This window comes from Typopeltis vanoorti, chromosome 11, assembly GCF_054136105.1.
Source record: "Typopeltis vanoorti isolate ZY-2024b chromosome 11, IOZ_Tvanoo_1.0, whole genome shotgun sequence".
NCBI classification, from domain to species: Eukaryota; Metazoa; Arthropoda; class Arachnida; order Uropygi; family Thelyphonidae; genus Typopeltis; species Typopeltis vanoorti.
In genome coordinates this window covers 1038028-1064441 of record NC_143559.1, presented here as the reverse complement: position 1 = coordinate 1064441, position 26414 = coordinate 1038028, and the positions used below count along the sequence as shown (strand labels likewise).

General features: G+C 37.8%; 1 protein-coding gene across 8 annotated transcripts in view; it reads left to right on the top strand.

Annotated features, from left to right (window-relative positions):
• The window catches only part of LOC150101263 (cyclic AMP-dependent transcription factor ATF-2-like), a 379459-nt gene that overhangs the window by 119452 nt on the left and 233593 nt on the right, over positions 1-26414 (top strand). For 6 of the 8 annotated variants that reach the window (XM_090400482.1, XM_090400481.1, XM_090400477.1 and 3 more), the window contains one exon: positions 17895-17963. The exons of 1 other annotated variant lie outside the window; for it this stretch is intronic. In XM_090400482.1, coding sequence (XP_090256608.1) covers positions 17919-17963 — 45 coding nt within the window. In that variant the 5' untranslated portion in view covers positions 17895-17918. Of the gene's footprint in view, positions 1-9203; positions 9296-17894; positions 17964-26414 lie in introns of those variants that run through there. One more of the 8 variants, XM_090400480.1, reaches the window with a different exon arrangement.

Here is a 26414-nt window from a genome sequence, read left to right as displayed (position 1 = left end):
AGTGTTCCGACTAATTTCTCTCTTATTCCATATGAATTTATTCAATTGACTTCCCACCATACCAGCTTTGCTGATTCTCTTGTCTATTTCTATATTTAATTTACCATCTTCAGTAAAAATTGTGGCTAAGTAGCTGAAATGTTTAACTTGTTCCACAGGTTCTCCATTCACAACACGGTTGACATTTTCAATGATTCTGCCTATTTTCATTGTCTTTGTCATTTTATTGCTGATCTTCATACCATATCTACTACAACAGTTATTCAATTTAGACAGAGAATCTTGCAGGGTTTGTAGCGGATTTATTTAGAAGTATAACATAATCCGCATAAAGCAAAGAGCTGACATTAACATCTCCAATTTTGATATCATGTTTAATACCACTTTCCTTCATAATGTGATCCATATAGATAATGAATAACAGAAGGGATAATGTACATCCTTGTCTCACACCAGATTTAACATTAATCCATCTTCCGGTACTTTCTTCAATTCTAACTGCTGACTTACAACTCAAATAAAGAGTAAGTATTGCTTGATATAATGTCCCATTGACACCATATAATTGTAGTGTGTTGAATAGCTTCAACACACTTGGCAATGTTAAATATGCCTTTTCCAAATCGACAAAACTTAAACACAGATCTTTGTTATATTCCCATGCTTTCTCGACTATTTGTCATAAAGTGAAGATGTGATCCTGACAGCCTCTATTTGGCCTGAATCCAGCTTGTTCGTCACCAAACTTTTCTTCCACAATTTTTCTCAACCGTTTCTCAAGTATACTTGCATAAATCTCACCAGGAACACTCAGTAGGGAAATACCTCTGTAATTCTGACATTTAGTTTTATTTCCCTTTTTATATATGGGTACTATGAGAACTCTAATCCAATCATTGGGAATTCGTCCCTCTGTCCAGGCCTTCTGAACTATGCATTGCAGCCACTGTAAGACTTTTATACCACCATACTTCAGCATTTGGGGTCGAATATCATCTACTCCTGCTGCCTTTCCACATTTCAAGCCTTTGATGGCTTTTTCTACTTCAAGTATGTATTCTTGACTGTATGCCTGTTGAGTGTTTTTTTACCACTGTGGTATCACTGCTTGTTTCATTTAGCAATTCTTCAAAGTAATTACTCCATACTTCAAGGATATCTTTTTCTCCAGTTTTCATGTCACCTTTATCATCTCTAACTCCTTTTACAGCACTCTTTCCTCCATTCCTCAGCTTCTTCAACAACCTCCAGAATATTTTGCCACTTCTTGATATTTATTTTCTATATTCTTGCCAAAGTCCTCCCATGACTTTTGTGACTTTTGTTTCGCTAGTTTTACACAGTGTTTAGCATTCTTGCATTTGTCACTGTATTCTCTAAGAGCACAAGCTGACTTATTTGTCAGTAACTTTTGATATGCTTTCTTCTTTTTCTTCACTGCCTCTTTAACTTCCTGTGTCCACCATGGACTTCTAATTTTTCTATCCTTGCAGACAACTTCACCACATGCCTCTAGCTGAATCAATCAGGGCTTTCTTCAAGGCTTGCCACTGAATCTCTGAGGTTTGATTCCTGTTCTCAAACTCTTTCATTTTTTCTTGAATAATCTTTGTGTATTTTAGTCTACAGTTCACATCTGAGAGCTGCTCAACTTTTATTCGCTTTAAACTTTCTTACATGTTATTCTTTTCAATATGAAATTCAATTTTATCCTGCTCAAGACTAAATGATCACTTCCAATTTCAAATCCTCTGTACACTCTGGTGTCCTGCACCAGGGAGAAAACATCACTATCAACCATAACATAGTCGATGAGAATTTTCTTATTCCTTAGCTCTTCTCCATGTGAATTTGTACACATTTTTATGTTGGATCATGGTGTTAGTAATAACCAGTCCATGTCCTGAGCAGAAATCCAACAGATATTTGCCATTATTATTAGCTTTGCTCTTTTCTCCAAATTTTCCCAAAATATTTTTGTATGTCTCACAATCATTTCCTACTCTGCTATTTAGATCCCCAACAAGGACCAACTTTTCCTTTTTCATTGTGTCAGTTGCTTTTTCTCAAGTCTCAAAAAATTCCTCCACTTCTACCTTAGTAGAACCTTCTGTGGGACCATAGGCACAAATAAGTCTCATTGTCCAATTCCCGATTCTCATATTTGCCCACATTACTTTACTTGAGACTGACTGCCATTCAAGAAGATTAGCCTCGTATTTTGTGTTCAATACTACTCCTTCTTTTCCTTGATTGTCATTGCCTGAATATAACATTTTGTATTTATTGTTCAGAAAGATCTCACCAGTTTTTGTCTTTTTTGTTTCAGTCACCCCTATTATATCGATCTGGTATTTATCTAATTCCTCAGCTAGCTCCATTTCTTTGCCATTCAGGCTTCTTATGTTGATAGTACAGATCTTTAACTCTGGTGATGTTGAGTTGGGGTGTGTTTTCAGATTTGTTCCAGTAGCTGACTTTTCACTGTTCACTCTGGTTCCCCGGCGAAAACAACAGGGGCCTTTTGTTACTAGGCGAACGCCCCAGCAGGTATGAAATTTTGTCATGTTGTACCATCATTTTTTATTTTGGTTTTACCAATAAGAATACAATTTGGTCGGCTAAATCCCAAATTGCCAGCCCATCCTTGTTCGTTCAATATCCAAGTAGATACCCAACAGGGTGCACCACGAGAAGGTGAGGATTGGCCATTAGGTTAGAAGCTCTGGTCGGTTCTCCGCATTCCTTTAAAGGTTGTGTGGAGGTATCCTCTCAGATATACAGCTTCGTATGCTTGCATAAATCTTCCTGGGGGATATGTTAGAAATTTTTTTAGTACATCTCAATAGCGAACACCCAAGGATCCATTTCACCATTATTGAAAAGGAACCAAATAACTGTCTGTCCTTCCTGGACTTTTTGCGTTACCCATCTACCAAACAGATCCTTATCCTTTTCAGTCTACAGAAAACCCTCTTCATACTAGAAGATACAGTTAAAACCTATCACACTGCTACTACCCCTCCCAGCAGCATGGTCTTATCAAAACCCTAGCAAACAGAACTAGAACCATCTGCTCAGACAATATTTCTTCTCCACCAATGAAATTGATCACATTCAAGACACATTTTTATCCAGTACCCCCACCCCCCAACAAAATCAACTGAAGTTTCCTCTACCCATCTTCTCCCTAAAAAATAAAATAAATAGAAATAAGAAAAGTTGGATGCTATCCCCTTTCATCAAGAGGAGCACCTCAGAAAACTATATGTATTCTTAAAAAGTATAACATACATAACTCCTTTAGGACTCAAATATTAGGTACCCTTATCCACTCACCTAAAGATTCTCTCCATCATCTGGACTGTCTTGGAGTCTACAGTTATCCCTTGCTCCTGAAAGCTCAAATACTTCAGGTAGATGCGAAGAATTGCCAATATCTGCCTGAATCCAACATTATGAAATATTATATTTCTGTCTTTTAAGGCACTTTTTACTGTATCAAACCACCCATTCTTGGTCTTCCTCTGGGTCTTTTTTCTTGCGAACCTGGTAAAGATCACTTTTTTAGCTAATGTGTCCTCTTCCATTCTGTTTAAGTGACCGTACCACTGCCTATCACATTCCTGATTGCTAACGCTAGCAAGTTCTTTCATAATATTCTCATTTTTAATACTATGCTGCCATTCATACCATGGAAAGATGGGAAAATAAAGTGGTGGAAATTGGAAGAGGAAGGTCCAAGGAATGAGTTTAAAGGAAAGGTATTGGAAGGAATGAAGTTACCAGAGGATGTGGAAGAATGGTGGGACGTAAATAGTCAGAATATTAGAAAAATTGGAGAAGAGGTGCTCGGTATAACATCAGGAAAGGGGCCGCCAGAGGATAAGGAAGCATGGTGGTGGAATGAGGAGGTACAGTTGGAGATCAAGGAAAAGAAAAAATGGGACATGACTGGAACCAGAGCTGACAAGGAAGCATATAGATTAGCTAAGAAAAGTACAGAGAGAGCCGTGGCAAGGGCAGTTGAAGAGGTTTATGAACTACTGGAGAGAAATGGTGGTGAAGCGGTGACGCAGCCTATAACAAAGGCAGAGGAGAGGAAGATGGAGGTGGTGGCAGAGATGCGGATGTTGAGATGGATGAGTGGTGTGACAAAGAAGGACAGGATAAGGAATGACTACATCAGAGGGACGATCAAGGTGGGACCGATCAGTGAGAAGGTACAAGAAAGCAGGCTGAGGTGGTTCGGTCATGTAGAGAGGAGTGAGGAGTATGTTGGTAAACGAGTGGAGCGTATGGAGGTGGAGAGAAGGAGAAAAAGAGGCAGGCCCAAACACAGATGGAGGGATAAGGTGGTAGAGGATCTTAGGGAGAAAGGATGGAGTCTGGAAGATGCCCTGGACCGGGGAATCTGGAAGAAGAAGATTAAAGATGGGAACGCTGACCCCGTTTAACATGGGGTAAGGCATAGCAGAAGAAGAAGATTCATACCATCTGCTCATTCCATTAATCTTTATCAAAACTCTCATATCTGGTCTACAGTCTTTAATCAAGTGTTTATCTCCTCAAATCATAAATCAATTTGATGAAAATCAATACAATTTAGAATACATATTAGAAATACAATCAAGTGTTGTATTTCTAACCCACCTCTCAGATCCATAAATTAAAATTGGATTGAACACTATCTTGTATACAGCTAATTTAGTGTTTTCACTAATTTCTTTCTTATTCCATATAAATGTTTAGCTCACTTCCTACCATACCAGCTTTACCAATTCTTATTTCCATATTTAATTTGTTGTATTCAATAAAAATTGTGCCCAAATAGCTGAAATATTTTATTTGTTCTGTAGGGTCACACTATTCAGGATACAGTTGATATTTTCAATGTTTCTCTGTTTTCATTGTCTTTGTCTTTTTATTGCTGATTTTCATACCAAACTTGTTATAACAGTTATTCAATTTAGTCAGGGAATCTTGCAGATTTGTACTGGATTTATTTAGAAGAATAAGCTATTCTTCTATGGAGCTGTGCTAAAAAAATGCTTTTAATTAGTGTATTGTGTGACTTTTATCGCAAATTGTGCTACATTTTTTTCAGTTTGAATATGAGTGTTCAGTAGTGTTGTTGTCGGAATTTTTTATTGTTTATATTGTGTTTTGCTACTTGTTTCTTTGTACTGATTCTGCTTCTGAAAAATGGCATCCATAAAAAAACGCATGTTGGTAGCAAGGAAGACTTCGGTATGAAGATCTAGCTCTGTCTTGGATTTTTCTCAGTGGATGCAGTATGAATATTGCTATATGTATGCACTGAAAAATGTGAAAGATTTGTGAACTGTGAAAAAGGAAAGCATTAATGTATGTGAAAAGTGCCTTGATAGATTAGAGCAATTAGAAATGTCAGGACCAAAGTAGAACAACTTAGACAAGACGTAGTGAAAATGAAAAGAGAAATGGAAACATCTGGAATAGGATATTAAGTATCTAAAGAAGAGATTAGCTAATGAGAAGGAGGAAGTTAGTATTACGAAGAAAGAGTCAAAGGATAGTCATATATCATTGTATGGGAACTTGATCATTAGAGGTGTGATAACTAATAAAGTGCACAAAACATGCCTTCCTGGTGGAAAAATGAATCAAATAACTGATGCGTTGCAGAAAAGGAAAGAACAGGCATCAAAATTAATGGTGGTTATGGGCACAAATGGCTTATTAGGGAAAAAACAACGTTAGATACTTGAGAAAGTTGTTACAGCAGTTAAAGAAAAATGGTACTGTTGGAAAAGTCTGGGAGTGTTGCCCAGATATGACAACAGTGAATTTAAAAGGAGAGCAGAGATAATGAATAGTAAGAAGGCTGTGTAGTGAATTTGAAGAAAAGTTGGAATGGTTTAAAGTTGATGGATTGCATTTGAATGGGTTTAGAAAGGCGATTGGTTTCTGAGAAAGCACAGAGTCAAAAAGTTAATGTATAAATGATCAAAGTCTACTTGTGAAGCAGGATAGCACAACTAAACAGATTGTACAAAACAGAAGGAAGATGATATAAGGTTGAAGATGTGGTTTCAGTATCACAAGGTGATGGAATGCATAAAGGTGAGGATGAGACAGGTAGGAATGGAAATCAGAGACTGGATTAGAGAAAGAGGAGTGGTTAGACTGAAGAGAGAGGGGTGGTTTAGCAGCTAGAATAGAGTATGTTGGTGCTGATAGAATGACCTCAAAGACACAGGGATTATTATGTTTGTACACAGATGTAAGGAGTATTAGAAACAAGAGAGCTTAGTTTGTTGCTTTCATTGAATCGGTATCCCCAAAGATAATTGGAATAAGTGAAACTTGTTTTTCTGAGGAGGATGTGATGTCAAGAATAGAAATAGAAGGATATATAATTTTCTGGAAGGATAGAAATATGAAAAGCGCAGGGGGAGGGGAATGTCTGTTAATGATTGCAAAGGGATTGTGTCCACAAAGTGTGGAAGTTGATAGTACATGCACAGATTTTGAATCTGTATGATGTGAAGTTGAAATAAACAGGCTAGTATATCTGACAGGATGCTTTTATAAGCCAGAGATTACAGAGAATACTGATTGTGAAATTCATCCTGATGGGAGACTTAATTACAGGAATATTAAATGGAAGGAGGGGATAGTGTATGGGAGCAAGGAGAGTGAGTTTGTTGAATTCCTGAGAGATAAATATCGTTAATGTTTTGTAATGGTTTTAATGTTTTGGATTTGCTGATAGCTTCACAAGATGTAGTTGTTAATGAGGTGTTGACACTTCTGCTGGTTGGTGAGGGTGATTGTGACATACTTGTTTGGGAAGCGATGAAACAAGAAAAGGTTACTGCCAAAAATGGATGTATGTGGAAGTATAAAGCAAGTGATTATAGGAAGTTTTGTAGTCAGTTAGCATCTTTATATTGGATAGATGAGCTGAGTGGAAAAGATGTTGACAGTGCTTGGAAACTCACAAGGCAGTATCTGACAAAACCAATGTATAACTGCATATCAAGGGTTAAGTGAGTAAATAGAGTAGGAGTGAAATGGATGAACAGTGAAATGAAGCAAGTTGTGCAGAAAAAGAAAATGTTATATAGGAGGTACAAGGCAGTTGGTGGTGGTGATTGGATCCATGAAGAGTATAAAGTGCATGCTAGAAAGGTGGCAAGTATGGTAAAGATAGAAAATGTGCTGTATCAGAGGAGATTGGCTGGTCAGGCCAAGGTTAAATCAAGGGAATTTTTCCAATCTATAGCAAGCAAGAGAAAGAATAATTATGACAGGTTGACACTGGTGGATAGTCATGGCAGCCGAATACCAAGTTGCTAAGGATATAGTGGAATTTTTGAATGAGCACTTTATCGCATTTACCATATGGGTGTAAATGATGTGGTGCAATATATAGAAGGAAGCAAGTATTAGGAGAATTGGAAGTGAAAGAATCGGAGGTGTTATCAGGTGTTGGTTGGGTTAGATGTTAATAAAGCTATACGAATGGATGACATATCACCACGTATTCTTAAGGAATGTGTACCACAATTGGCTATGCCTTCGACCTGGTTATTTAATAAAAGTCTTGCAGTTGGTAGGGTTCCTAAGGAGTGGAAAGAAGGCAAAATAGTATCACTTCACAAACATGGTTCTTGAACAGAAGTTTCCAATTATAGGACAGTCTTCATAACTGCAGTTGCGGTCAAGGTTCAAGGTGTTGCAGAGATTGGTTAGGAATAGAATACAGGATTGGGTTGATGGACATAGCATTCTTTATGATGATCAGTATGGATTTGTAAAGAGTAGGTCCTGTTTTAGCAATTTACTTGCATTTTATGATAGGATAACAGGTGTGTTAGATAATGGAGAATCATATATGGTGATATTCTTGACTTTGCAAAAGTGTTTGATAGATTACCACATGAAAACTTGGTGTGTACAAGCTGCAGAGGATGCGGATAGATAGTATATTGGTTAGATTGATCAAAGATTGGCTTTCTGAACGACACTATCAAATTATGTATGATGGAGCAGTGTCTCAAAAAAGATGGGTAACCAGTGGGGTGCCCCAGGGTTCTGTTCTAGTGATTCTGCTGTTTAACTTGTTTGTAAATTATATATCATATGGGCTGACTGAGATCTTCATTTGTTTGCTGTTGATGCAAAGTTGGAAAGAATTATAAGTAGCACTGCTGATGTTAATTCCATTCAGAAAGATTTGAATAGATTTTGACTTGGACAGAGGAGTGGGATTGTAGTGTTAATAAGTGCAAGGTGTTGCATTTTGGAGTGCAGAAATATAGGCTGTTTACTATATCGACAGGGCTATACTACAGGAAGTGGATGAGATTAGAGATTTGGGAGTGATGGTTGACAGTAGATATGTATAATGCTATGCATTGTACATGTCCATAAGTGATGTGAAGTCATTAGCCTCTATATACGAGTTTACTCAGTCACGAAGTGTAAGCAAACAGAGCAAACTTTGTTTGCTTATACTTAGATAAAATCTGGGTAGTGGCTTTTCCCATAATGCATAGCATTATACATGTCCTAGTAGCAAGGCTTATACGTTGGACATACATAACTGGTAATTGGTTTACGGAATTAACAATGCATATAAAGTATATTAATTAAAGGTAACTTTAATAAAATGTTCCTAACCTCAACAAATTTGGGTGCATGAAACTACCCCAAATTTGGGAGACTTACATTTTGAGAACTTCTGCCCAACTGCCAAGTCAACCAAATTAGCCCACCGGAGGGCACCATTAGGACTTTAGGAACAAGATTAGTTTCTTGCTTTCTTCCTCATTTGCTTTTGTTAGTGCCTGCATGCACATACCATATCTTTATGTTCCTGAAGATGGCAATGTGACATTGCCGAAATATAGAAGTTATTTATTAAAGTTACCTTTAATTAATATACTTTATATGCGTTGTTAATTCCGTAAACTAATTACCAGTTATTATACATGTCCGTAAGGATATGTATTTTGCATTATGGGATATTAAGGCAAGTGATGTGAAGTCATAAGCCTCTATATATGAGTTGCCTGGTCATGAAGTTACTCAAATGTAAACTTTGTTTGCTTATGCTTGGATGAACGATTAAACCAAGAATATAATTTCTTGGCATCTTTAATTTACAGGTCCCTTGCAGTTGTAAACTATTCTACTATGGCTAGACAATCAGGACAGTCAACAGTGGAATTGCTGAAAATAAGAACTATATCCATTTCCATCACTATAGCCATTTGCTGACCATGCTTTGGACACCTGCCATAAAGTACACTGGAAGAAAGGCACTCCTCCATCACAGCAAATATAAATTATTATTATTATTGTTATCATTATCATTACCCAAGATCCCATGGGGTCAAAGACTCATCTAGGAGGTCCTTTTATCATACACACAGCTCATCATACCATGCTTTAAACACACTCAAATTCTCTGCAGACACCACACTCTCATGCAAGGCATTCCAAATCATTCACAACTCTGCATGGAAAAAAACCTCTTATTCCCTCACACCCTCTTAATATAGTTTCTAGGGATGACCTCCGGTTCTCCCCTGATCTCACACTATTTTCTGTAGAACCTCTCCAGCATTGATCCTATAACAACCCCTTACTAATTTGTATAGGTCCCTATCATATCTCCCCTTTTCCTCCTGTCCACCAGACTCTGCAAGTTGCATCTTCTCAATCTTTCCTCATACTCGACATTCCAGAGGTTAGAAACTACCTTAGTCAGTTGCCTTTGGACCCTTTCCAACATCTCTTTGTCCTTCTGAAAACCAGGTGACCAAATCTGGACACAATAGTCCATGTGTGGCCTAATCAAAGCCTTATACAATGGAACAAGAATCTCTATACTTCTGAAAGTCAGTGTCCTCCGCATCATTCCCAGAAACTGTAATAATAGCATGCTATTGCTTGTTATTGTAATATCTGCTTTTATTCTTTGTTACTAATTAGCAGTACGTGCTTTTCTTCTCGTAACCTTTCTCACTTACTCTACTGCATATTATGTTTATTCACCTTCTGTATTTATTAGTCATATGCCTATGAACACTGGAAAATTTATTTGTTAAGACTGCGCCATCCAGTATTTCAATATCGGCATAAGACTCAGTAAAACATCCAGTAGATTTCTCTCTCTTACTAGCGTAATTTCCTTCAACAAAGTTTATATAAACAGTCGTGGTTCTTAAGTAATTAAACTGCACTTTTAATGCCTTAGTTGTTTCCTGCTCACAAGTCCAATTATTTTTAGAAACAGTGCATTGTAAAATAAAAGATCAGGCAGCACTTTTTTAACAAATAATTAAAGCATGTTTATTTACATTAGTATGAAATATACATGAATCAAACAATAGGAAAATTGCTTTCTCTACCCATCTATAAAATCTTTAGCATAAAATTAGAAGCCTTTTACTTCAACGCTAAATAATCTCTTTAACTCAAAAACTATTTACTCTCTGCTTACAAATTCAACTTATTAAACTTCTAGTTTACTCGCAAAGAGGTTAGCTAACTCTCTGCTAAGTTATTTTTACAAATTTGATATCAACTTCTAACATGCCAATTGACTCTTTTATGGACACTTCTTATTACTATTAAACTAATTCTTAACAGTCCGTATATAACATATCTCCTAGATTATAAGAGAAAATGTACAGAAGGATGGAACTTACAGAGGCATTGTATCGCACATTCATTCAAGAGTCTTGCACTAAAGTTTTAATGGCATTTCTTTCATTTGGAGTTTTAGGCTTACTTCAGGAGTGTCTTGCTTCAGTGGTATCACGTCGGGATATTGGCGGACTTTTGGACTGCAGTCTCCTGTACTTGAATAGCACATGCAAGAGGTTTCAGCACATGGGCAAATTCTCCTCTGGATCCTATTTCGGGAACTTCTGCTTCTTACTGCCGCTACTTCTGCTACAAATTGCTAAGGACTGTGCTTCTAACTGCCTACTGCCGATGACTGTAACTATCGGCGACTGGCTCTGGCTCTCTTCGGTAACAGCGCTTTGCCTTGCTCTCTCTCTCTCGGCAACTGGACCTGGACTCTCCTGCATTGTAACTGGGCCTTGCCTCTCTGCCGCCACTGCTCTGATTCCGACTGTCCTCTCTTGTGGTTCCGACTGCCTCTCCTCTGCTGACGACTGGAAGCCCTTTTATGCTTGGCTCAATCTTCTTTTATCTTGCAATCTCGGGACCTTGCACTAAGGGTAGTAAACCTCTAAGAATTTGGCATGACTCTTTCATCTTCTTTTAAGTTTGACTCGCTCTTTGTTCTCTTCCATGCACTCTTTTGATCGTATTTTGCCGGGCAGCAGAAACTTGTCTCTAAAAGGAGTGGACCGCCTCTTTGATACTTTGCTTGTCCTTTTGGACTGCGGAAACTTCTCTAAACCTAGCGGCACTCTTAGATACTAGCTTTAAAGGTGTTATGCTCAGAGCTTGTATGCAACTTTCTCGTACACAAAAATAGTAAACAACTTTCTTGTGCTCTTACACATAGCTATATGCAAAGCTACAATGGCAAAGCATTGCCTTTGTTTTTGACGTTAAAACAGTAAATTCAGTCATTCCCATAGGGTTAACTACATTAATATTTAGCAAAATATACATAGAAACAAACAAGGTTATTTACAGTTCTCATGAGACTTGACCTATGTAAAAATCGATGTAAAGCGCTTTGGTATTTTTAAGTTACATCGAATTTTACAAAACCTTTGTGTTGTCTTCACAATTTTGGCTTTGTGTCCCTGAAATTTCAAATCCTTATCCACTATCACCCCCAGATCTCTTATTTCCTTCACCTCCGACAATATATCCTCACCAAACATAAATTCTGCATCCCATTTTTGGTTTCCAAATTTTAAAACCTTACAGTTTGCAACATTGAACTCACATCCTCAATCACTAAATTTATTCAAGTCTTCCTGTAAGGCCACAACATCTCCACTCTTCATGGTTCGTCCCAACTCTGTATCATCTACAAACAACTGAATATCTCCATCCAAATCTTTACCAATATCATTAATATACAAGTTAAACAGCAATGGCCCTAAAGCAGACCCCTGAGGCACACCACTAATAATTTTCCTTTTCCTGGATATCGCTCCCCCATACACAACTTGTTGATACCTATCAGATAGCCAGTCTCCAATCCAATGCACCAATCTAATATCCAACCCCATCCACTCTAGTTTGAGTATCAACTTATCATGCGGTAATCTATCAAAAGCCTTTGCAAAATCTAAGTATATTACTGTGTATCCTTCTCCTCTGTCCATGGAAGGCAGTCACCTTATTGTAATAAGTAAGTAGACTAAAACATGACCTCCCTTTAGCAAATCCATGCTGTCCATCAAAGATAATACCATTCTTGTCAACCCAATTCTGGATCCTATTTCTCACAAGCGTCTCCAACAACTTAACTACAACACCTGACACACAGATAGGCCTATAGTTAGATGCTTGAATTCTATCGCCCCCCCCCTTTTATGAAGTGGCACAATCTTGCCCTCCTTCCACTCCTTAGGAACTTGACCCAGTGCAAGACTCGTATTAAAGAGGTGGCGCTAGCGTCGCCGTAGCACGTGGCGGTGAATTTGAGCTGTGCAGAAGAAAGTGATTTTTAATCGGTGAATAGTCCGCTTTTTTCCCCATTTTTCTACGTTTTTGAGTGCTAAATTGTTTCTCTGAATACGAGTGTACTTCAGTGGTTGTTTTTTGGAAGTTAGTTGCTGTCGCGATATAATATATTTTGGTACCGTCGGAATCGAACGCGTAACGGTGGAAGGCAAAACGAAGCTAAGTTACTGTATTTAGTTATATTTCATTTTATTTAATTATATTTAGTACTTAAATGTTCTGATGTTTGTACTTTTTTTCCTCTTATTTATTAATTGAATAATTATTAAAGATTACGCTACTCGGCAGTAAGGAATGATGGTGGATTCAGCAGCAGTCGCAAGTGGCGTAACGCCAAGTCCTCCGCCATTTAAGAACTCAATTATTAGCAATATCATAAGGGACTTTGTGGCATGCAGTACTTGCAGCATGTATGCGTCTCGTGAATTACATATGTGGCTTGTTAAAGAGAGTGGAGAGCGTATGTGCGCAAAATGCAGGCAGTTGGAGGAAATAAGTACATTAGATATATCGATATCCGACTTTGTTGCTCCAGGAACGGGGAATGAATGTAGGAAGACAAGTAGTATGATAGCAGAGAATGAGAAAATAATAGTTGATAGTGTGGAAGGTGTGAGTGACTGTGGAAGTTTAGGAGATGGTTTTGTTTGGGAGAGTGAATTTAGATTAAGAGTGACTGACCTGCAGAGGGAGATAGATGAGTTGAAAGAGGAGGTGGAATGTCTTGTGAATGAGAGCAGAAGTATGAAAGATAAGATTAGGAGAATAGAAGAGATAAATGCAAGGCGAATCAGAGTAGGAGAGAGAGAGAATTTAGGGAGTATGAGTGAGAGGTATGGGGGTGCTAGAAGAGGAGAGAATGGAAACAGTAGAAGAGAGGGAATGAGAGAGAGGTATGGGAATGCTAGCAGACGAGAGGATGCAAACAGTAGGAGAGACGGAATGAGAGAGAGATATGGCAGTGCTAGAAGAGGAGAGAATGGAAACGGTAGGAGAGATGGAATGAGAGAGAGGTATGGGAATGCTAGAAGACGAGCGGGTGGAAACAGTAGTAGGAGAGACAGAATGAGAGAGGGATATGGAAGTGCTAGAAGAGGAGAGAATGGAAACAATAGGAGCGAGGGAATGGTAAGAGGTATAATGTATGGCGACTCAATGATCCGTGGTGTTCAAGATAGGATGCGTGAGGAGTGTTTGCCAGGAGGAACAATAGAAAGGGTGGCTATGGCAATTAAGAGAGGTGAAAGGGTGGATGAGATGATTGTGATGGTAGGAACGAATGACTTGAGTGGTAATGTAAGTCGGGCAGCGAGAGATATGAGATTTTTGCTTGAGACTGTACGGAAGAAGACAGAGAGGAAAAATAGTGTGCGTGTTGCCTAGGTATGATAATGATGAGCTGAGCAGAAGAGCGGTGATATTGAATGGCATAATAGCGAGAATGTGTGACGAGAGGACTGGTATATGTGGATGCTTGGAGTGCATTTGAGGAAAGAGAGGAGTTGTATGCGAGAGACCGTTTACATTTGAATGAGGAAGGACGTAGGCATCTGGAGAGATTGCTGTTCTGAACGAGTCAGTGTGTCCCAGGGAGGATGATAGCAGGGGTGGCCTCTTGTGGGAATGGATACTTGGGAGAAGGGAGACAATGTCAGGTAACACTGAGCCCAGTGGAGTCCAGAAGAGATAATGCTGGGTATAGAAACAATGGCATTTATATGCTGTATACTAATGCCAGGAGTATCCGGAATAAGGGAGAGGAATTGGTGGCGCAGATAGCATCAGCCTGGCCAAAAATTATTGCGATCACTGAGACGTGGTTGACAGAAGGGGATATAACAACAGGAATAGAAGTCGCTGGGTATAGCATTTTTCGTCAGGATAGGAGGGGAAAGCGTGGTGGTGGGGTACTGCTTATGATAAGTGATGACCTATGTCCTCTAAGAGTGGAGAATTTGGAAGGAAGTGAGACAAATGATTTTGAGAGCGTATGGTGTGAGGTAGAGGTAGGCAAGACAGGATATTTAGTGGGATGTTGCTACAGACTCAGGAGCACAGAGGATGGGGACCAGGAGATGTTTAGACAGCTAAGTTTGGCAAGTGCAAGAAGAATGATTGTTATGGGAGATTTTAACTTCAGTAGTATAAATTGGAGAGAGAGAGATGCATGTAGCAATAGGGGAATGGAATTTCTAGAATTCTTGAGGGACAAATGTCTTAGGCAACATGTAACAGAGGGAACAAGAGGTTCAAAAATTTTGGATTTGGTTATAGCATCAGAAGAGTTGATAATAACTGAGTTGACGTCTCTCCCACCAGTTGGAGAGAGTGACCATATGGTGTTGACTTGGAAAATGAATAGACATGCAGGAGTATCAAAGAGACGGGAACTTATGTGGAATTATAAGGCAGGTGATTATAATAGTCTTAGACGTCAACTTCAGGAAGTATCATGGAGGGAGGAATTGGAAGGCCGGGATATCACCAGTGCGTGGGAAATTGTGAAAGAATATTTGTTATCAGCAATGGTAAGTTGTATACCACGAGTGAAGAAGAGGACGCAATTTGGAATAAAGTGGATGACAAACAATATTAAACAGGAATTGCATGCGAAAAAGAGGCTATGGAAGAGATATAAGGAGATAGGTGAAGAGATGCATGAGGAATATAAGACACAGGCCAGAAGAGTGACTAGTGTGGTAAAGAAAGCGAAACTGGAATATGAGAGGAGATTGGCCCTAAGATCCAAAGAAAATCTTAGGGAATTTTTTAGCTATGTGGCCAGTAGGAGGAGAAATGACTGTGGAAGAATGATATTGTGGGATAAAAATGGGAATAGAGTGACTGATGCAGAGGACATAGTGGAATTGTTCCATGAACACTTTATTGGAGTATTTCATCCTAGAGGAGTCAGTTTTAATGCTAGAGGGATAGGACTGGTACGAGGTCTGGAGGTACAGGAGGAGAGTGTATTTCAGATACTGAGTACTCTGGATGTCAGTAAAGCTGTGGGACTGGATGGTATTTCGCCACGAGTTTTGAGAGAATGTGCTAGGGAATTGACAGTACCTTTAACGTGGCTTTTCAATGAAAGTCTGGCTTTGGCAAAGGTGCCCAGGGAATGGAAGGAAGGTAAGATAGTGCCATTGCATAAGGGTGGTAACAGACTGGAAGTGTCTAATTATAGGCCAGTCTGTGTGTCATCAGTAGTTGTTAAGATCTTGGAGAAAGTAGTGAGGGACCGTGTACAGCATTGGGCAGATGAGGGTAATGTTATCTGTGAGAATCATCATGGATTTGTGAAAGGACGCTCTTGTTTTAGCAATATGCTAGCCTTTTATAATAAAGTTACAAGAACATTAGATGAGGGAAAGGCATATACTACAATTTTCTTAGACTTGGCGAAGGCATTTGAGAGGGTGCCACATGATAAGCTGATATTTAAGTTGCAGCACATGGGTCTGGATGTCAGATTGGTCAACTGGATTCAGGATTGGCTGTCTGATAGGTATCAGAGAGTTGTGTATGGTGGAGCAGTTTCCAGGAGGCAGAGGGTTACAAGTGGGGTCCCACAGGGCTCAGTACTAGGACCTATATTGTTTAACCTTTATATCAATGACATAGCCAGTGGATTGCACGGGGATATTCAGTTGTTTGCGGATGATGTGAAGCTGGGAAGGATTATTAGTAATAGTGCAGATGTGGTAGCCCTGCAAGAGGATTTAAATAAGCTAGATAGATGGGCAAATGAATGGGGGTGTCAGTTTAATGCAGCAAAATGTAAGGTCTTGAGGTTTGGGAAACATCGATGGGATGCTGCATACTCTATGGGAGGAGTTATACTGGAGGAAGTAGGGAAGACAAGAGATCTGGGGTTGATGATTGATAGAAACCTGAAGTTTAGGGGACATATTGCAAAGGTGGTGAAGGTAACACAGAGGATTGTTGCTATTATGAGAAGGACACTGACCTGCAGAGATAAGAGGGTTATCATTCCATTGTATAAGTCTCTGATCAGACCACACTTGGACTATTGTTCTCAGATTTTGTCCCCAGGATTTGAAGGGGATAAATTAACTGTGGAATGGATACAAAGATGGTTTCAGGACTGTACAAGGATAGTTATGAGGATCGGCTGAGAGAATGTGGACTGCAGAGTTTGGTGGATAGAAGAAGGAGAGGTGATATGATTGAGACTTTTAAACTGTTGAGAGGTAGTTACAGGGTTGACACTGGGGAGTTCTTTCGCTTGGTTGATCAGCGGGAAGGAGAGATGACAAGAGGCCATCTCTGGAAGTTACGAAAGGAAACTGTGAGCAAGAGGGTAAGGAGTGGTTTCTTTGTGTGGAGGGTGTTTGGCCGTGGAATGCATTGCCTGATGGAGTGGTGGGAGCGAGAACGGTCAGTGAGTTTAAAGAGTGGTATGATAGACTTTGTGTTTCTCAGGGGGGACCTCCCCTCAGTGAGTCTTGATAGACTTTGTCTTAGGAAGGACCTCCCTCGTGAGTCTTTTGACTCCTTGGAGGCCTGAATAATAATAATAATAATAATAACAAAAAAAATATGTCAAGGCCGGCATCAATTTCCTGACACATTCTTTCAGAATACGTGGTGATATATTATCAAGTCCCACAGCCTAATTTACATCTAGTTTGCTCAACTCCCCATAAATCTCTTGCTCATTTACAGTCAGTCTCTCTTCCCCATCATCAGCTGCTCTCAATCTCTCCATGAAGTTGCATTCCAAGATTGGAAGACCTTTATTAACTGCTACAACATTTACAGATTCTTGTTATATTCTTGTTTCTCGGTTATCTCAAGCCGGCAAAGGTTGGTCAATTGGTAGAGCCTCTGCTACTAATGGCTCAGTTAAGTAAGTTTGAACGCAGTTAGTAGTTGGAAAGGAGCCAATCGTTCGATGCTGTTGGCACACTCTCCCTTGATGAGTCTTTAGACTCCCTGGAGGTGTCAAATCATAATAATAATATTAATGATTGATTTTAAAGTGAAAATCTGATTTTTTTAAAAAAATTTATTTATTTTTTTTTTTTTTACAATGAGTTAAGAAATGATGTTAATATGATAATTTTTTTTATCTTTTGTTTAGAAGAATTCTTAAAAAAATTATACTTCTGATACATTTATTCTGAGTTACTTGATATTTTATTCAAGCATGAAAAAATGTTGTATATCATTGAGATCATTTTTATATGTAGCATACCACTGATAATTGCTCAGAAATGGGGGATGATACAAAACCATTTTCATGTCCTGGTTGTGACCAGGTAAGTATTAGTAGTTTTTGTGTGTCTGCGTACGTGCATGCATGCATGTGTGTGTGTGTGTGTGTGTGTGTGTGTACATGCATGTAGAAAGTATTTTACCTTGGGTATAATAAATCTTAAAGTTACCAAGCTATTTTAAACCTGGTTTTACTCCATTTCCCAAGTAAGCAAACAGACATATAAGTCAAGTTTGTACCCGCACGTAATGCAAGTCTAGCTGACCCTGCAGGTAGGTCAAGACCAAGGTAACTCATGGTAAAAGTAGAATGAGCTCTGATCACTAATCTTAATATTTACCCATAATGCAAAGCACATCTCCTGGAGGAGATGTATGATGCTTCGTATTAAAGGCAAGGGGCCACTACCCAGACCGGTTTCGACCTTTATTGAGGTCTCATCAGTGGGAGCTAGGCTAGAAATATTAAGATTTTAGTAATACAGAGCTTATAAGTATTTTACCAGAACAAGTTACCATAAGGTGTTTTAACCTTATTAAATAAAAATCTCAGGAGGAGATATAAATGTAGAAAGTATTTTACCTTGGGTATAATAAATGTTAAAGATACCAAGCTATTTTAAACCTGGTTTTACTCCATTTCCCAAGTAAGCAAACAGACATATAAGTCAAGTTTGCACCCGCACGTAATGCAAGTCTAGCTGACCCTGCAGGTAGTGCAAGACCAAGGTAACTCATGGTAAAAGTAGAAAACCAGGTTTAAAACTGCTTGGTATCTTTAACGTATAAATACATACATACAGTGATTGTCTGCTTATTATGAATAATTGCAACAAAGAAATGTCTCAAGAAGATAATTTCATGATTAGTGAGTAATGTTTTTTCACAAAAATTACTGAACTTGTTGTTTTTTACTCTTTATTAGTGGAGTTTTAGTGAAGATTATGTAAAAAAAAAGAATATGTTTCATGACCTTTTCTTTCTTTTTTTTTTTTTTTTAAGAAAATGTGTATATTAAAATGAACCATTGTATATTACATTTAAATGTGCACGTAAATTACAATAATAATAAAAACTTGACAAATTTAATGCGAAATTAAATAAAACAGTCTTTTTTTCCGGAAAACTGCTCAAACATAACTGCAGTAAATCCTCCATTTATGTGGTTAATTTGTTCTGAAGGTTTCCACACAAATTGAAAACCATGTAAGTGAAATGGCGCTTACATGCAATGCATTCTTGATGTATATGTTTGGTTCAGTTAATATTAAAGCTACAACAGATCGAGTTTATTCAAAGAAACGTTGATAAATGAAAGTTTATTGTGACAAATATAAAATAAAAGCATATTTAAATTAAGTGGATATTAAATCCCACATTGTTTCAAAACCGAATAAGAAACTCGGAGATCGGAATCAAAGAGTTTCATGCCGAATATAGTAAACTATAAAAGTATCGGCGACTACTAGCATAAGCTAAAGCACGTAGTACAAAGTACGTAGTACAAACTAGGGCAACTCGTAGCAAAGGTGGGTCAAGATCTGATCACTATTCTTAGCATTTCCCATGATGTATGATGTTATACATTATGGTGGGAGGTCACTACCCAAACCGGTTTCGACCTTTATTGAGGTCTGATCAGTGAGTAGGCAGACCAAATTAATACTATGGGTATAATGAAAATAACTTATGTACTTTGCTATATGAGTTGTCAAAAAGGTGCACCAATTAAATTACTCCCACCATAATGTATAACATCATACATCTCCTAGGAGATGTGTTTTACATTATGGGAAATACTAAGAATAGTGAACAGAGCTTTACTCACCTTTGCTACGAGTTGCCCTAGTTTGTACTACGTACTTTTTTTGTGAGTACATTACCGAAATGAAGCCTATTGGCTCTTTATATTTAAGTAATAAAAGCATATATAAAAAAACCAATACAAACAACATTACATGTACAATTATCATGAATATGCAATACTGTATATACAGTCTATACTCTTCCAGCTTCCTCCCCTCTCTCTCTCTCTCTCTCTTTGGAAATCAGTTTATAACATGCAGTAGCATCTCGGGCTTCATCTTGTATAAGTGTAAGACTTAACAGCATTTGTTATTGCATATCTTTAATAAAAAAAAAGTCGCCAATAATTTTTCCACTTTTTTTTAATATGCCTCTATGATTGTGGATAGCACTGACTGAACTTTGTGCTGCAGTCTTTTTTAATAGTTCTAACAGTCTATTCATTCATTTTATAAGTACGGTCAGCGTCTATAAACTTATTGCCTTTTTTTTTAATGTTATTTAATAATTTCTTTTATGCTCCATATTTATAATACACCTCATCTTATCATTGTGAATAAATATATTTATTCTCATCACTCTAAATATGTTTCTTAGACATATTTGGGTTTTATAATTCATTTCAGTAAGTACCAAGGTTCACTAAAAAGGCAGAAACAAAGTGGTGGTAACATTAACAGCTGTGTATCTGCATACTAGGAAAGCCATCTGTTATATTAAAATGGAGGATGTTTTCAATCCACTCAAAATTTATAGCCAAATATATAAAAAAATTTTAAAGTTTCTAAAATTTTCCAAAGGTCTGTATTCTCACCCAATAAAAGGTAAATATACAGGCTCTGGGCACAGCTATGTTGGTTACAAAATATGAATGTCTCCATAAAATCCTTCATTTTAATTATCTTACCCATGCCAAATTAAAGCCATTCAGCTTTATATTTTGGTCATCTATTATGTTCACAAAGTAGTTGTTGATAGATGGCATTGCTAGTTGTAACAAGAAGCACTGCAACTGCATATCTGTGAATCCACATAACTCGAATCTGCATAAGTTGAGGACTTACTGTATTTATTGCATTTTAATAATAATAAAAACAAAAACTTAAATTTTATAACAATTTCAATGAAAAAAATATTAAATTGGTAAATTAAATTCAAATCTGTAAATTTTTAAATATCCTGGTTTTGCTTTTGTTTGAAATAAATTCACTAGCATCACTATTCTGTTTTTATTGGTGTGTCACCAGTTCATAAAATTATAAGCTAGCTAATAGTTCACTAATAATAATGAAAAGTGTTCAAATTTTCCAAATCCCAAAAACATACTTGTCTGTTATATGGTCATCAGTACAGCCAGGGCTGTACTTGTGCACAAGGCTCTAGCTGGGGACTCTGGCCCAATTTAGTGTTCCCAAACAATGAGAGGAGATGTCCTGGAGAATTCTAGTGCCTTGAGTCCTGCCTACCTTTGGAGAAAATGTAACTACAACCCTGAGTACAGCCTCTTGATACATGACCATATAATGTATTTTTGCAGCTTTTATCCAACTGTGCTATCTGTGTGATGTATCCTGCTACTTCTCATAAGATGAGATAATAAAATGAGAAATTTGTTCTTTCCCTCTGAGTAATTGTATGCAAAAATAAATCTGATATGTAAATACACAAAAAAAAAAAAAAAAAAAATTATCAATTTTTTTTTGTCCACTCAGAATGTCCACGCAACGTAATTTAAAAATTACGTTGAGTGGTCATTCTATTTGACATCCTGTGAGTTCAGTACCTTACTCCCATGTATAAGATTGTCACTAATAGATGATATCAAATGTCGTGTTTGAACCTGGAAAAAAAAATTAATAAAATTCTGAGTTTCAAAAATCACAGTCCAGCAATTTTTTATTTTATCTTATTTAAATATTTTTTATGTGTGTTCCAAATGAAAATTCACAGTAAACAGAAGTCATGGTGTGCAGACATCTCTGTATATAGCTGCTTTATATTTTGATATACTGTGTATATAAAAATTTATAAATCCTTCATACACCATTGCTCTCTTTGTCCTTTAGTAAGTTATACTTGTCAAGAAATTGACAAGTATAATCTTTCCTCTACCCAAGTGTTAGCAATCAAAGTTTGTATTAAGTATCTTCACGACTTATCTGTTTACTTCACATTAGTTGTCTCAGTATACCATAATGCAGGGATGGCTTGTACATAGGCACTGCGGAACTGCAGCACTCCCAATTTTTCTCAATATATAAATATATTTATTAATTTATTTATATTTGCTTGTAATATTTAATTTTATCATCAACAATCCTATACATTTCTCTTATTTTGTATAAAAAATAATACAAATCCATCTTGTAGCACTTAGAAGGGCAAAGGACGCTAGCAGCACTGTGTTTACCACAGTGTGATATTGCTACGAGCGCAAGCATATGCATGTCATAGTGCGATGCGAGCTATTAGCAAATGCAACACTGTCCGTCGTGCAGTTCCACTGTTGTTTATATGCCGTTTGCGCCAGTAGTAGAGTGTTCGTAGTGCTTATCGTGTTTACTCCGTCTCTTTAAATATTTGGACATTACAATTAAAGGATTTAATTGTAATGTCCAAAAATTGTAAATCCATTCCTTTAATTACAATTAAAGGAATGGATTTTATTTTTAAGTAATTTTGAATTATACCAAACTGTATAATTTTATCGATAATAAACAATATACATAACACTGTACTTACAGTGTGTACGTATATTTTGAAAGTTGCAGCGCCGCCACTGCCATACTGCAAAGTATACTTTTCATCATCATCATAAGATTCCTAACATGTACCCTCAAGGGGTGTACAGAATATGATAGTACTGCATAAAAAATTTACATCATTACTGACTTCCTATCTACAATTTTCCTCCAAATCAATCTTCTTGGGAACTTATCACAAAGACAAGTGCACACAAGTACTACATAACAGCAAATGAGAACCGAAGCTAGGACGTTAACGTTTTCCTAAAGTCCTGATGATGCCCCCCTTGCGGGCTATATTGGTAGTTCTTGGCATTTGGGCTGAAGTTCTTCTGATAAATGTTTCCCAAATTTGGGGCAGTCTCATGCATCCAAATTTGTTGAGGTTTGGCATGTTCCTAAGGGCTGAGGCTGATTCCATGAATAGTCTTTCATATTTGAACTTGCTGCGGTGTATTACTGTGGCTTTCTTCCATCTTATTCTGTGGCGAGTATCCAGAACGTGGTCTGCAAGCCCAGAGTGGCTGTATTTGTGAAATCGGATGTAATCCTTGTGTTCTGAGATTCTGATATTTGCTGTCCTGCCTGTTTGGCCAAAGTAGGACAGTTTACAGCTGCAAGGGACCTGGTATACACCAGGTAGGTCTAGGGGAAGTGGTTGGTCTTTAGTGGAGCGGATAAGGGATGCCAATTTTCTATGTGGTCTGTAACAGGTGGTCAAGTCATGTTTTTTTAAGATTTGGTTGATCTTTTCCGAGGTGCCTCCGATGTAGGGAATGGTGATGGATCTAGAGTAATCTTTTTTGTGAAGGGGAGGGGGGGGTTGTGGATAACTAGGTTAAGTATTTTTTGGATTCTTTTGGGTTGGGGGGGGTAGCCATTGGCTGAGAAAGTGTCACGGATGTGATTTAGTTCAGTAGTTAGGGCTTGATCATTAGAACAGATTATTTTTGCCCTGTTAAATAGTGTCTTAATAACTCCATATTGTTGTGGGGGGGTGATGGGATTGTTGGTGAACGTTGATGATGTGTTCGCTATTTGGCCACATGACCCAGATTCACTCCTCTCCTTCCTAACACACTTAAACAACCAACACCCTAGAATCAAGTTCACCCTGGAAAAAGAGGCAAACAATACCTCCCCTTCCTAGACACACTAGTCGCCCGCCAACCTGATGGAACCTTGGTTTTCTCAGTTTATAGAAAACCCAACCTATATACATTCAACAACAATCCCATCACCTCCCCCACCCCTCACAACAATATGGAGTTATTAAGATACTATTGAACAGAGCAAAAATAATCTGTTCTAATGATCAGGCCCAAACTACTGAACTAAATCACATCCGTGACACTTTTTCAGCCAATGGCTACCCCCCCCCCCAAAAAAAAAAAAAAGAATCCAAAAAAATACTTAACCCAGTTATCCACAACTCACCACCCCCTCCCCTTCACAAAAAAGATTACTTTAGATCCATCACCATTCCCTACATCCGAGGCACCTCGGAAAAAATCAACCAAATCTTAAAAAAACATGACTTGACCTCCTGTTACAGACCACATAGAAAATTGGCATCCCTTATCCGCTCCACTAAAGACCAACCACTTCCCCTAGACCTACCTGGTGTATACCAGGTCCCTTGCAGCTGTAAACTGTCCTACTTTGGCCAAACAGGCAGGACAGCAAATATCAGAATCTCAGAACACAAGGATTACATCTGATTTCACAAGTACAGCCATTCTGGGCTTGCAGACCACGTTCTGGATACTTGCCACAGAATACGATGGAAGAAAGCCACAGTAATACGCCGCAGCAAGTTCAAATATGAAAGACTATTCATGGAATCAGCCTCAGTCCTTAGGAACATGCCAAACCTCAACAAATTTGGATGCATGAGACTGCCCCAAATTTGGGAAACATTTATCAGAAGAACTTCAGCCCAAATGCCAAGAGCTACCAATATAGCCCACCAGGGGGCACCATCAGGACTTTAGATAAACATTAACTTCCTAGCTTCGGTTCTCATTTGCTGTTATGTAGTACTTGTGTGCACTTGTCTTTGTAATAAGTTCCCAAACGTGACGTTTGCCAAAATATCGGAAAGTATATATTAAAGTTTATTTAATTTATATTTCTAGTGTACGCTCTCAATTCCTTAATTATTAGTTATCATGTATAACCAGTGTATAAGCCTCTCAACAAGAATCCAAATCAATCTGTTACCTGTAAAGACTCCAGCATTATCAGATCTTATATTTCTATCTTCCGTGGCACTTTTTACTGTATCATTCCACCTATATTTTGGTCTTCCTCTGGGCCTTTTTTCTGCAGAGAACACCTGTTTTGCTAATCTTTCCTTACCCATTCTGTTTAACCATACCACCTGAGATCAGCTCTGCTAACACATTCCTGAATGCTAACAATGTCAAGTTCTCTCCTAATATCCTCATTTTTAATATGATATTGCCATTGATGTCATCTGTTAATTCCCCTAATCCTTCTCAGGACTCTCATATCTGTGATCCTCTAGTCTTTGGTCAAGTGTTTTAACTTCTAACCGAGCTCTCAGATCCATAAGTTAAAATTGGTGTGAACACTTCTATGCAGCTAATTTAGTGTTTTGACTAATTTGCTCTTATTCCTGATAAATTTATTTAATTGACTTCCCACCATACCAGCTTTGCTGATTCCGTTCTCGATTTCCATATTTAATTTACCATCTTCACTAAAAATTGTGCCTAAGCAGCTGAAATGTTTTACTTGTTCTATAGGTTCTCCATTCACAATGCAGTTGATAATTTCAATGTTTCTGCCTATTTTCATTGTCTTTGTCTTGTTATTGCTGACCTTCATACCATATCTATTACAACAGTTATTCAATTTATTCAGGGAATCTTGCAGACTTGTAGTAGATTTCTTTAGAAGTATAACATCATCCGCATAAAGCAAAGAACTGAGATGAACATCTCCAATTTTGATATCACTATCCTTCATAATGTGATCCATATAGATAATGAATAACAGAGGGGGTAATGTACATCCTTGTCTGACACCAGATTTAACATTGAACCACCTTGCTGTACTTCCTTCAATTCTAACTGCTGACTTACTACTCTAATAAAGACTAAGTATTGATTGATATATTGCCCCACTGATACCATACAACTGCAGCATTTTGTATAGCTTCTCTCTTGGCACCTTGTCATATGCCTTTTCCAGATCTACAAAACATAAATACCAACCTTTGTTATATTCCCATGACTTCTCAACTATTTGTCATAAAGTGAAAATCTGATCCTGACGGCCTCTATTTGGCCTGAATCAGCTTGTTCTTCATCAAGCTTCCTTTCCACAATCCTTCTCAACTGTTTCTCAAGTATACTTGCATATAGCTTACCAGGAACATTCAGTGAGGAAATACCTCTGTGATTTTCACGTTCAGTTTTCTTTCCCTTTAGATGTGTATGTTGCTATGCATTATGAGAAGGGTCACGACCCAGCTCAGTCCGACGTTTATTTGAAATCTCATTAGTGGGAGCCAGACCTATAAAGATACCTAGTTGTGAAGCTATTTCACGTACAAACTTTGGTTGCTTATATTTGGGTAAAGGATTAAACAGGAATATAATGTCTTCATCATCATCACGAACCATGGGCTCACTGCTCGTTGATGTCTGATGCCTGGTTCACTATCTTCTTCCTACCTTTCTTTGTCCAGTGCACAGTGTCGCAGTTTTTGTATACCCATTCCACATCAGTCTTTTATATCGTCTATCCATTCTCTGTATGGTCTACCTCTTTTGTTTAAGCCATCTAAAATACCAAACATAAATGTCTATATCTTCCGGTCCTCACTCATTCTACAGATGTGTCCAAATAATTGCAGCTTCCATTTTATAATCTTCTGCATTAGATTCTGTTTTGGTTGTATCTTCTGATAGAGCT